The sequence below is a fragment of the Lactuca sativa genome, chromosome 9, assembly GCF_002870075.4.
Source record: "Lactuca sativa cultivar Salinas chromosome 9, Lsat_Salinas_v11, whole genome shotgun sequence".
NCBI classification, from domain to species: Eukaryota; Viridiplantae; Streptophyta; class Magnoliopsida; order Asterales; family Asteraceae; genus Lactuca; species Lactuca sativa.
Genome location: NC_056631.2, coordinates 174,529,308 through 174,541,907, shown reverse-complemented (window position 1 = coordinate 174,541,907; position 12,600 = coordinate 174,529,308). Strand labels below are relative to the sequence as shown.

Below are 12,600 nucleotides of genomic sequence, written 5' to 3'. Positions count from 1 at the left end.
TCTTAAAGATTTTCGTGCAAGAGTGTGCCAAATATAAAGAAATAAATCAAAATAAATATGTGGGATTCTAGTGATGTCACTATAGACATAAAGCAGATGGATCCTAGGCAACAATCTTTTCCTTCGGAGTTAAGAGAGACTCAGAAGTGCTTATGTGGTATCCCGTTGAATTACGATCATCGGTTTGTTAAGAAATAGTGAAAGGCTTCTTCTTATTTAGGCTTAAGGGTGACTTTGTCTTCAACCAAACTCTAAAACTCAACATAAGTTTGAACGTTCGGAATAAGTACTTTTCTGACAAGTGTAGCCATAAAAACAAGTATGCTTTGGGATCATTTCAGTGGTCGGACAATTTGGAAATCTCAAGTAAAAAATAAAAACTGGATCTCATGGGTAGAAATGTCTTAGCAAGAACATCTCATTAAGATCTCGCAAAAATAAAAATAATGAGATTTCTTGGTACAAACCATGAAGATTGTTACTCGTCAATTCCATGGTGAATAATCTAGAACATATTATTTGTTCACCGTCAATTCAGAAATAGGTTTCGGATTTTGGGTTTCACTCAATTCGTGGTGATAACGAATTCGAGATCATAAACACAGATGTTGTGTAACCATAAACCTCAGTGGTAATTGTTGAGAGTCTCGAGGGTTACGTTTATGAAAGTGAAAATGATGGAGAAGTGTTTGAGGTGAAGCCAAAGATGAATTGTACCTCTGCTATTACGAATGGCCAAACAGTCAACTCTTAACTCATTTGAGAAGAGTAAGGTAGCTCAATGACTTATGCGAATGAATAGCCTATTTGGGAAGAAACGATTTGTGTTATCGATTCGTTAATGCTTCGAACATAGAGTCTTAGAGGCTTTGGACAACATGCATTAATATGTTTTTAGGGACACTTAACTAGTGCAAAGATTTAAAATTTTATACCTGTCCCATTCTTCAGAATTGAGATCATAAAGAGTATGTACCTTCAAGCCTTCTCAAATGTCTAATATTTTTGGTCTTTTAAATTTTATTATGAAAGGAAATAAAAACGAAAATAAAGAAAATGTTTTTAATTTTTAAATTTTCTGAAAAATAAATAAAAACAAAAAAAAAAAAGAAAATATTTTTGTATTTTTTATTTTCTGAAAAAGAAATAAAACAAAAAGAAAATATTTTTGTATTTTTGATTTTCTGAAAAAGAAAATAAAAACATAAAGAATAAAATCAAAATGAATAGTAACAAACAAAATATACAAATGATACATGAAGCTCCGAACCTCCGAATGAACAGTATACTCCGAGTCGCTCCGAGGGCTCAGACCCATTCACAGTGTGAACAGTAGACTCCGAATTTAGGGTTTGGGCCATGGCTGTGCGTACTCCTATCTACACCCCGCATAGTTCATAGAAGGCCAGCCAACTTTTCCCTTCTACACAGCACGTAGATGCTATCTACGCCATGTGTAAATCAAAACTCAATATTTACACTTAATACTTATATAAAAGAATTACCTGTAAGGACCGGACGTTTAAAAAGTGTAGGTTTTTTAATAAAAAATAATCATTATATCTCTATATATCTATATGAGAGTTTTGTTCGATTGTTGTTTGATTATTGTCGGTTGAAAATATATAAAACTCATACAATCATTAAAAAGTTCATAATAAATTTTTTAAAAAGGTGTTTACAATTGTAAAACCACTAAAAAATCATATTATAAATACTTGTATCCTAAGGAAATTTAATGCATTTTAAATGAGTTTCTCACTCTTTATTAAATTACGGCACTCCTACTTATCGAATCTGAACCCCACAGGCCCACACCACACCCGCTCTAAAATTAATGATTAGTTTGCCGGAAATTCATCCTTTAAAACAGCTGTCGTTGCCCACATCTGTCGTCGATTCTTTGGGTTTGGGACGATACCCAAAAATCCTCTTTTTATCACACCTACTTCCTCTTATCGTAACTTCGAATCGCGAATCAAAAATATCTGCTTCATACAAGTTTCTCTTCTAAAGGAATTCAGGTATGTCGCCGTGTTATAGTGTCTCTAATCGTTTATGAATGTTGAATTGTTCATCTTCTTGTTTATAGATCGATCATTTCGGTTCTGTTATAGATTCGCTTTTTATTCCTTAGAATCATAGACTCGTTTTATATCATTACTTTCAACGGCTATCATTGTTCATTTTCATAAACTGAGATCTATAATTGAAAGTTTGAGTCGGTTTCTTTTTCCTTTTCTTTTCTTAGAACAAATAATTTACAATCCCGACTAAGAAAATCTCAGATTTTTAGGGTTCGTAATTGCGTTTTCCTGTATCTAGTGAGTGTTTGGATGTTCGAATTTGAAGTAATTACTGTGAATTTAAGAACAAAAATCAGAATAATACAACCCCATAAAGTGATTGATTGAATAGTTTTGACTTTTGAGTAGAGATCCGTTGTTTCTTATGTCGGAAACTTTGTTTACATCCAATATGACGAACAATTCAAGGCTTCTTCTTTGTTTATATATGTATCAGTAATTCAGCATCATAGTCGCTAACGATTCCTTCAAATGCTGTACAGCGTTAATGGCCTTAGAAGAAACACCATTTGATTCTTCAGGAAACGTGTCACTAAACAAGAACTCAAAACCAGTTTCTGAAAACTCAACAGGATTTTGCGAATGCAATATATGTTTAGATTCTGCAAGAGACCCTGTGGTTACCCTATGTGGCCACCTCTACTGTTGGCCTTGCATTTACAAATGGCTCCATGTCCAAGCAACATCCACTCTTGAATCCGATAAACAACCCAAATGCCCTGTTTGTAAAGCTCACATCTCCAACTCATCTTTAGTTCCACTCTACGGACGTGGCAATTCCAATCCCAATCCCAATTCCAATTCCGATTCACCATCATCGGAATTGGAATCGAAAAGCGAACACCAATCGGAGTTAGTCATACCTAGTAGACCATCAGCACCTGGCGGGGCGATTTTGCATCTGAATCAGCAAATCAATCCCCATCCGGTGCCTTTTCAGTCACAGTCACAGTTTCAGCCTCAGCAGCATATTGTGAATCACTCACACCCGTTTGGAGGGTATACGTTTGGGCCATCTAATTTTAATGGGCCAATGACACCCACTACCGGCTTTTCAAACCCGTTTGTGGGAATGGTTGGGGAGATGGTTTGTGCAATGATATTCCGGAGTTCTGATTCCGGGTTTTTGGCGGCTTATCCATATGGGTCGTACCAGAATCCGTATCCGGCTTCGGGTACCACGAGTCCACGGGTTAGAAGGCAAGTAATGCAGGTGGAGAAATCGTTGAACCGATTAACCATCTTTTTCTTTTGTTGTTTCATGTTGTGTCTTTTCTTGTTTTGAGTTTTTTCATCCTACGTGTGTGTTTGTGTGTATAGGTTGCATTTAGTGGGTTTATGAAGAATATATTTATATATTTTTGTCGATATACAGAATTTACACTATATTGTAATCATTGTTATTTGATGCCATACATTGATACAAGCCTTTTCCAGTTTGTGAACATGCTTTGAGTGTTAAGAATCTTCAAAACTAATACATTGGCTAAGAAGAAAACATATATACCATTGTGAAGTGAATTTAAAATTAAGTTGACGTTTGAAATTTCCTATTTAAAACGATTTATGTTTTTTTATAGCGTTTATTATCTTATGTAGTACTAGAGTTTAAGAAAAGTGTTTGGATTAATTCATACTTAAAATACAATTTGTTAGTAAATTAGTTTTTAGTGTTTGATAAATTTTGATTATACATTTAATGATGTAAAAAGATCAAGAACAACATGAGTAAAATGGTAAATTAGTGTGCGCCTCACTATTATAAAAAAGACAACGTTGCCATCCATAATTGTTTTTTTGAGGTTGAACTTACATGGGTAAATAGATAAATTGGTTTCTATCTATAATAAACACCTTAGGTTAGAGTGATGTAACCTATCATACGATGCTAACATTATTTAAAATAAAATTTAACAACAAAACAATAAAAAAGAAAAGACAAATTTAACAAATATCCTTGATTGTTTTTCAAAATTGACAAAATTTTAAGCTTTACTCAAAATAGTCATCATTGACGCAATTACCCATTGCGTAATGCACTATTTGTATATTTAACAGAGTTCATATTGTGAAAAAAAAAAAAAAAAATCTTAGGTAAGAAGATATATTACAAAAAAATATGGTGTAAAAAATGCATCAAATATGGCGACTGATTTTGCACATATCTCAAATATATGGTTATTTGTAGATATCATGTTGATTTTTGACTATTTTTTGTATAATAATTAACAAAAAACCCGGCTATATTTAACTTTTTTTTTTTTTTTTTTTTCATAACACAATTTGTAAAGCGTACTACATTTTGTAATGTTTATCCTATGAAATTATGACAAGACATCAATTTTTGATAAAATTAATACTATTTTATGACACTTTCATTATTTCACAAAATAGGAGATAAATAAAAATAAAAATAAGATATTTAATTCCTCATTATTTGTGTAATGTTTCAACATTTGCATAGCGTTAGAATAAAACTAAACCTAAACTACTGGAGTAGTATTTAATAAAAGTATTTAGTTAAGTTTGTCGCATGGATCCGCATTAGAAATAATTCACCGCCATGCCCCCACTAAAGTAAAAAATTACGTACTTTTACAAAAACATAACGAAAGGACAAAAAATTTGACGAGAATATAACAAAACTGAAAGTTAAGTAGTCAAATTTCTTAAAAGATATCTAAAATAGCTTGATGGAACAATTATAAAACATGACATTGTCACTTTATACAATATTTATTGAAAAAATATATATAATAATGACAAATATCATATTAGCCCATCAAACTTTTCGTGTTTGTTTTAAAAGGTTTCCAATTTTTTTTTTTTTTGCACATTAAAGAAATATACTTTCATTTCTCTGTTTTAAAATACCCTTATGTTATCTTCTACCGGGTTGATAGGTAATATACATGCCACAAGTGAAAATATCGGTGACACGTCATTTAATGAAATGGTCACATGTGTTGTACTTATATTAATTTGTTATAAAGTAAACCGTGTGCGTTATAGAATCCTCTCCCTCTCATTGAAGAAACCCCTCGTTGTCCCACCATAGTAACTGACAATTGATTGTTATATTCCTGTCAATCAAAGTTCATTTCCAAGGTGTGTTCATCAACAAACCTTTTTGCTATTCAGATTGTGTTCATCATGTGTTCGAGAACGTCGATTTTGCTGGTATGTCATTTAATGAGTTTGTGGGTTTTCTTGAACGATTCACACAAGAGAAGTGTGAGAAAGTTTATTATTGTCAACCCGATTTACAAATCCTAGAAGGTTTAACCTTGATTTCGAATGAACGTGAATATCAAGAATTTATAGACATTGCTTATCAATGTGGTTTACAAGTTTCTGTTTACATGGACCATTTTGGTACTACTGTGTATGTAACGAAGGCAAATGAAAATGAAAATGAGGATACTTGTTCTGTCAAGTCCAACCTGTCAATCGAAGGGGAAGAAGGTATTGACCTAACTGAAATTAAGAGTCCACAAGAAATCAACATGGAAGGAATAACCTATGAAGGAGTAAGTCAGGGTAATGGAAATGAGGAGGCCACAGAAGGTGATAAAAAAGATGATGAAGATGATAATGTACCAGATGTGAAAGGAAAACTGATGTTTAATGAAGACATACCTCGAAGAAGCAGTTGCTAATTCTAGGTATGAGGTTCACCAACCCTAAACAATTAAAATTTATGATTTGTAATTATGCTGTAGCAAATGGATATCAATTGTACTTAGAAAAAAAACGACAGTAAAATGTTATTGTTTAAGTGTAGTAATGGTCAATGCACATTTAGGCTTTGGGCATCATGGATGAGTGAGAAGCAGTCTTTCCAAATCAAGTCCCTTATCATTGACCACAATTGTGCAAGAAATTTTAAATTAGGGTCAATTGTTAATTACAGATGGATTGGTAGTTATTTCACTCGGGAAGTGCTTGAGAATCAGAAATTCAATGTTAGGATGTTAAAAGAGGAAGTAAAGAATAAATTTGGCATATAGGTTAGTATGGGACAACGTAGGAGAGCTAAGCAACATGCAATGTCTCTTTTTGAAGGTACCATAGTGGAAAACTATGCAAAGTTGTGGTCCTATGGTGAAGAGATAAAAAGGTCTAATCCAGGGTCAACAGTCAAGTTGTCTGTGAACTCTATGTCAGATGGGAAAACTTACTTTAGCAGGATATATATATGTTTTCATGCACTAAAGCAGGGTTGGAGAAGTGGCTGTAGAGGGATAATAAACTTAGATGGGTGTTTTCTAAAAGGAATGTGTACTGGTCAGTTATTATGTGTTGTTGGTAGGGATGGTAACAATCATATATACCCAATAGCTTGGGTTGTAGTTTGTGTTGAAAATAAAAACAACTGGAAATGGTTCTTAGAAAACTTGCAAGAAGATCTGCATCTTGAAGGTGGTTTTGGGAGGACATTGATGTCAGATGTGACATCCCTAATTTCACGTCTAGAAAAGACCGATTTGTTTATGCTTTGTTTTTAAAATCAGAGTAATCTTTTAAAGAAAACAATTGCGGAATTTGTTCCCAAAATATGATAAAGATTTATCAAAGCATTTCTTTAAAGAAATGTACTTTCATTATATAACAAAATCTCGGGATGTCATGTTCCGATACAGACACATAAGCATACACAGAACTTACATTATTTACACTAAAGATTTTACATATCCTTTAATCTCTCCGTGAAATATATCTTTGTATTGATACCTATGATACAAAGAAAACTGAGTGGGTCAGGCTTGGGAGCCTGGTGAGCATATAGGGTTTTCATCCCACAATGTTATATCATATATTTATAAATATAGAACATTCCAACTTGTACAATTTCACCATATAAGGGCAACTCTTATCCCACCCCATCGATCCTCACAATGACACGATCTAAACTCTCGTATCTAAAATTTTCCTCTTTACCTGATCCCTACTCACGGATCTAAAACTAACCTTTCCACCTGATCCTTACTCACGGATCTAAAACTACCTGATCCATACTCACATATCTAAAACTAACCTCCTGATCTGATCCATACTCCCGGATCAATAATTATACCCAATCCATACTCCCGAAATAGGGACAATTAACTCTACCTTAATCGTGATCTGATCCATACTCCCGGATCAATAACTGTGCTCAATCCATACTCCCGGACTAGAGACAATTAACTTAGTCTTAATCCATACTCCCGAACTAATAACAAGTTTTATCTCTTTACCTGATCCATACTCCCGGATCTAAAACTAACCTCTTGGTCATCTACCCATGTACTATCCAACATATTTGTAGTTATAAAATACATATACAGTTTAACTCACTAAAACCGATATAGTTCATCCATTCCACCAACATCTCAAATAAACAACAATATATAAACACATAGCACGTATTTCATAACAAATACTTCATACTTATGTGTTAGAAGAAAGTAACTATACACTCACTTGATTAGAAGATGATCGGACAACGGTACGGTGTAACGCTTGTGTTTCTGGGCTTGTCATTAATAGCAATGTAATAGTCTAGGTTAACCTTTGTAACCCATTTTGAAATAATAAGAATGTATTATTTGAATATTATGTGTTTTGTGCTTAATTGCTTAATTATGTGATTTGATTTAATTAAGAATAAAATGAGCGTCAAAATTGAAGTGTAAAATAAACCCGATATTTTTACATAAAGTTGTAGTGGCCGAAATGAGGTTTCCGAATATATATAGAATGCCGAAATCCGAGTTATAACGAAGAAGTTATTACATCTCGAAGTTTCGCGACAGAACCGACAACGCTAAATGACGTAAAAAGTGAAATTTATGTTAGAGTGATATTTAGCCTTAGCAATCTAAACGAAAGTCGTAGAGTTCGTTAAACTGAGAGCGTGCATAAAAAGAATGCCAAAATCTGACTTCGTATGAGGAAGTTATGATTTTCTGAAGTTTCGACTTAACAATATGCAACCCGAATACTCGATTTGAGATCGAGCGGTTTTTAGCCGAAACAATCTAAACGAAAATTGAAGATCTCGTTAATAGTAGTGAAATGTTAAAAAGATAGGTGAAAACGGACGTCGGATGAAGAAGTTATGAATTTATAATGAAGTTTTTCTGTCCCGGCCTACTAAAAATAAATAATAAAAATAAATTCAAAATTAGCCGACGGAGTCTAAACGAAAGTTGTAGAGAGTAGTCTCACCTACGCGTGGATATAAAGAACGTCGAAAACGAAGTTCGTATGATGAAGATATGAATTTTTGAAGTTTATTAAATAATTAATATATATATATATATATATATATATATATATATATATATATATATATATATATATATATATATATATATATATATATATATATATATATATTTCGGATAATATCCGAAGGGGGGAGGAGTCACCAGTCCCATCCACATTACGCCTAGCGTACACCGAAGCGTGACACGCCTCGCACTCAAGTGCTCCGATGACGCATTCCATGACGACTCCGGAGGAGTACGCCCCGCGTAAGGGCATTACGCCCAACGTAATGCGAGGCTTCAGCCTCTATAAATAGAATGCGAGGGAAGCCGGCTCGTTTGCTCATTTTCTCTCCTCTCTCCCGTTTTGCATCGATTTACGTGCAAAAAAATCCCGAATCCCCGATATCATTCCCGAGCCCCGAAGCAAGTCTCGAAGCCACGAAGATCCCGAGAAGTGCAAATCCTGAGCCAAAGCTCTACCCGCGAGGAGCCCGGTTTTTGTGAAGATCTTCCAGATCTATCGAAGAATACTACTTCTGCAGGTCGTAGTGCTGTCTGATCATCTTCTGATCAAGTGAGTGTGTAGTTACTTTCTTCTAACCCATAATTATGAAATATTTTATACGAAATACGTGTTATGTGTATATTTTGTTGTTATATTTGTGAATGTATATTCACTTTCTTCAATCTCATAGATATGATTTATTCTCTATGAAATACGTGTTATGTGTATGTGTCTCATCTGTTGTTTGGAATATGTATTGAATGAGAATGCTATACAAGTTTTAAACTATGTATAAAAAAATATATTTTTATCTACTAATATGTTGGGTAGAACATGGGTAGATAGTTGATGTGTGATAAACAGATGAGAGACCTCGATGTTGTTTTTGATTCAGTCATCTAGCGGAGTTTAGATGACAACCACAGACTTTTCTAGATAGTCCTGTGGAACGCTAGCAGGTTCACCACCTGTAGGTGTTAATGAACATGGGTATTCATTCGGTGTACTCCATCCCCTTCATGGTTGCCTTATTTGACATATATATCTGGGAAACCCCCGAAGCATGTGTTGTCGCCCCGATGAAATATTCTTAGACTAGGTCCCTTGTGTTAGTTATTTTAGGGACGTAAAGTGACAATAACGGGAATGGGTAATTGGGTTATTGATGGTTGATGAAAATTAATTTAATTATTTATTGTGGGTTGAAAACCCTATATGCTCACCAGGCTCCCAAGCCTGACCCACTCAGTTTATTTGTATTACATGAAGTGGCGCAAGGGCATAAGATGGATGAATCATCAAGTTGTTTTGTTTACAAGTCTGTATATGTATATATTGTTGAATGACTTGTAATATTACCGTTTATGCTTTATGGTATGTATCGGAACATGACATCCCGAGTTTTGATTATATAATGAAAATACATTTCTTTATGAAATGCTTTGGTAATATTATTTTATCACGTTTTGTTTTTGGGAACAAATTACGCAACTCTTTTAAATCAAAAGGATTTACTCTGAAATTATTTTAAAAGCATAAATGAAACCGGTCTTTTTCAGGCCGTGATTTTGGGGATGTCACAGTTGGTATCAGAGCATTAATTTAAGCGAACTAGGAATTTGTAGGATTTCTAGACTTAAACTTAGAGTGCTAGGTGAAATTTTGAGATGTGTGTCTGTTATATTTTAGACACGAGCACTAGTTTATTTTAGTAAAATTGCCTAAAATGCTTTTATGTGGTAAATGTTATATGTTTGCCATATATGATATTATTTGTTCGGATCTATGGTCTGTTGCTGACCGGATTTGGAAACCTTATATGTGTAGGATTCTAAGCGTACGTCTATGGTATTAGAACTAGCATGTAAACATTTCAGAGTGATATGGAAGATCATAATATCTATCATGAATGAAGATCTAAATTTCACCTTGTTCGGTGTATAGATCAGGAATGGCAATAACAAGAAGCAGTGTTGGAAAAGCAAACGAGAACTGGAATCAACCGCCTGTAATTGAACAAGTAGCTACTGAAGCTGCTGCACCAGAGCAGATCACCATGGCTGGAGTGCAAGCCATGATTCGGGCTATGTTAGCTTAGCAAAGGGAAGAAATGCGACAGATGTTGCATGGGAATAGGGACAAACCTATCATACCCATTGTGGATGTCACACCCCGCTAAAGCGGAAACGCAAGATATGACAGCGATAACGGTTTCATTGCAAAAGATAAAGATACATCACCATAGCAGTATTTAAAAGTTTACAACCCATAGCTTAAAAAGAAACAAAGTACAAGTTTTTCCAAAATAACATTGTTCAAAGATAACTTCATAAATAACTTCAACACGATGCAACATGCTCTATGATGATGAATCTTTATATCCACTTACTAATTATTTCCTGAAAAAGCATGTAAAACGAGCATCAACTATGAAAATAGTTGCTGAGTTCACAAGTTTATAAATCGAGCTTGAATAAGGCTTTTCGTAAATACAAGTACATTGCTTTAATGAGAAACAAAGTAGATTGCTATTAATGAATACAAGTTTATTGCTATAACGAGAAACGAGTTTGTATGTATATGAGCAAACAATGAGTCTCAACCAAACCTATGACTGAATCCCTATCGAGATCTATGCTTATCGTTCCATAGATGAATATGGTATCATGCACTCCAACAATAGGGCGAGTGAGGAGTTGTCAATTCCTAATAGCGCTATCCATAATGACCATTGGCTCAAAGAGTTAATGGTTAGAGATAAGGGAAGGGCCTTAGTACGATAAGTTCTCATGTTCCGTGTTGCATAGACATACATAAAGAAACATAGCAATACAATAGCAATCATGTTTGATAATAATCAATTTAAATACAACATGCAAACAGTAGTTTTTCTGGACATGCTTTTTCACCCCAAAACATAAAAACCAAAAATAGGGGAGTGCGTGAATACTCACAATGTTTCGAGTAGATACAAGTAATGCCTCGGAATGCACCAACGTCTTACTACCGGGATCCTATGACATCAAACACACACTAGTGAGTTTCCATGTCGAAATCTAATGCTAATATACTAAACGCTACATATAGTGAAATGCCAATTTATGTTTTAGTATTGGATTTTATATTAATTGGTTACACTTTTTATGAAATAATGAAATTCTACAAGTCGTGTGATTAATTACAACTTTGAAATATAAATTTTCCAAATTTTTAAGTCTTTATAACAACATAAATTCACGAAAAATAGCATTCAAAGGATAAAAATTATCAAACTTTTTATTTAACTGTTATTACACAATACTAAGCTGGGAAAAATATAAAAATTAATTTCCAAGCTGTTTAATTATATTTTATCATTTTTTGAGCATTTATTCCAATAAAAATTGAAATAAATCGAAAACAGTTTCCAAAATTACCCAAACTTTTTATTTAACTGTTATTATACATAGTTAGGCTGGAAAAAATATAAAAGATATTTTTCAGTGGGTATTTCTATTTTTCTTGTTTTATTCCTTTAAATAATCATTAATTGAAGAATAAACATTAAACAGATAAATTACCAAAAATTTTTGTAACATCATTTACAATATAAATAACCTGGGAAAAATACCAAAAGTGGTTTTCATATTGTATAATCCGGTTTTGGGTATTTATGTGTATTTAAGTGTAATTAACTTTAGAAATTAAGAAAAAAATAGTTTAAACTGGATAAAAATCCTCAAAATTTTTATGTAACCTCCTACTGTACAACATGATGTTCTGGTAAATTTTCATGAATTTTGGATAATCAGAACTATTTTTCCTATTTTTAGACCATTTTAATTACCAAAAATTGGGAAAAATAGTAAGGCATAATTAAAAATGTTGAAATTATTTTTCTGAGTCACCCATCATAGGTAAGGGCTGCGAAAATTGTTAGATATAACTTTCACACTCTCTAAAGTGGTTTTGTGATTTATTATATCCAAACGAAAAGAAAATCGTAAATCATACCAAACAGCAACAAAAGTCGATGGAATTTAATGAGGGGTCATTATTCACTATAAGGGTCATCCATGAATTTATTCCGGATTTATAGACCTATGGAAGTATTTTATGTGATTTATGCCCTTGGTTTCTAACAATAATTTTAATAAATCAAAGAAATAATAAAAGCTTTTGGTATTTTACAGATTATCACATGAATGTGAGGGCTTTCAAAAGGAAAAATGTTCAAAATTTATTCAGAAGGGAAATAGGGGTATTAAACCCA

General features: G+C 33.3%; 1 protein-coding gene across 2 annotated transcripts; it reads left to right on the top strand.

Moving 5' to 3' along the window:
* Positions 1-1,863: 1,863 nt before the first annotated feature.
* LOC111917007 (E3 ubiquitin-protein ligase RMA3) lies at positions 1,864-3,534 on the top strand. 2 transcript variants are annotated; one of them, XM_023912654.3, is made up of 2 exons: positions 1,864-2,024; positions 2,570-3,534. In XM_023912654.3, exon 2 carries the CDS (start codon positions 2,575-2,577, stop codon positions 3,370-3,372), a length of 798 nt encoding a protein of 265 aa, XP_023768422.1. In that variant the 5' UTR covers positions 1,864-2,024; positions 2,570-2,574; the 3' UTR covers positions 3,373-3,534. The 2 variants fall into 2 exon arrangements, with proteins under 2 accessions (XP_023768422.1, XP_023768423.1); XM_023912655.3 differs by having other exon boundaries at positions 1,878-2,024; positions 2,524-3,534.
* The last annotated feature ends 9,066 nt before the right edge of the window (positions 3,535-12,600 follow it).

Coding starts and splice junctions, on each gene's coding strand:
- LOC111917007 (XM_023912654.3), top strand. CDS start 2,575: ATGGCCTTAGAAGAAACACCATTTGATTCTTCAGGAAACGTGTCACTA.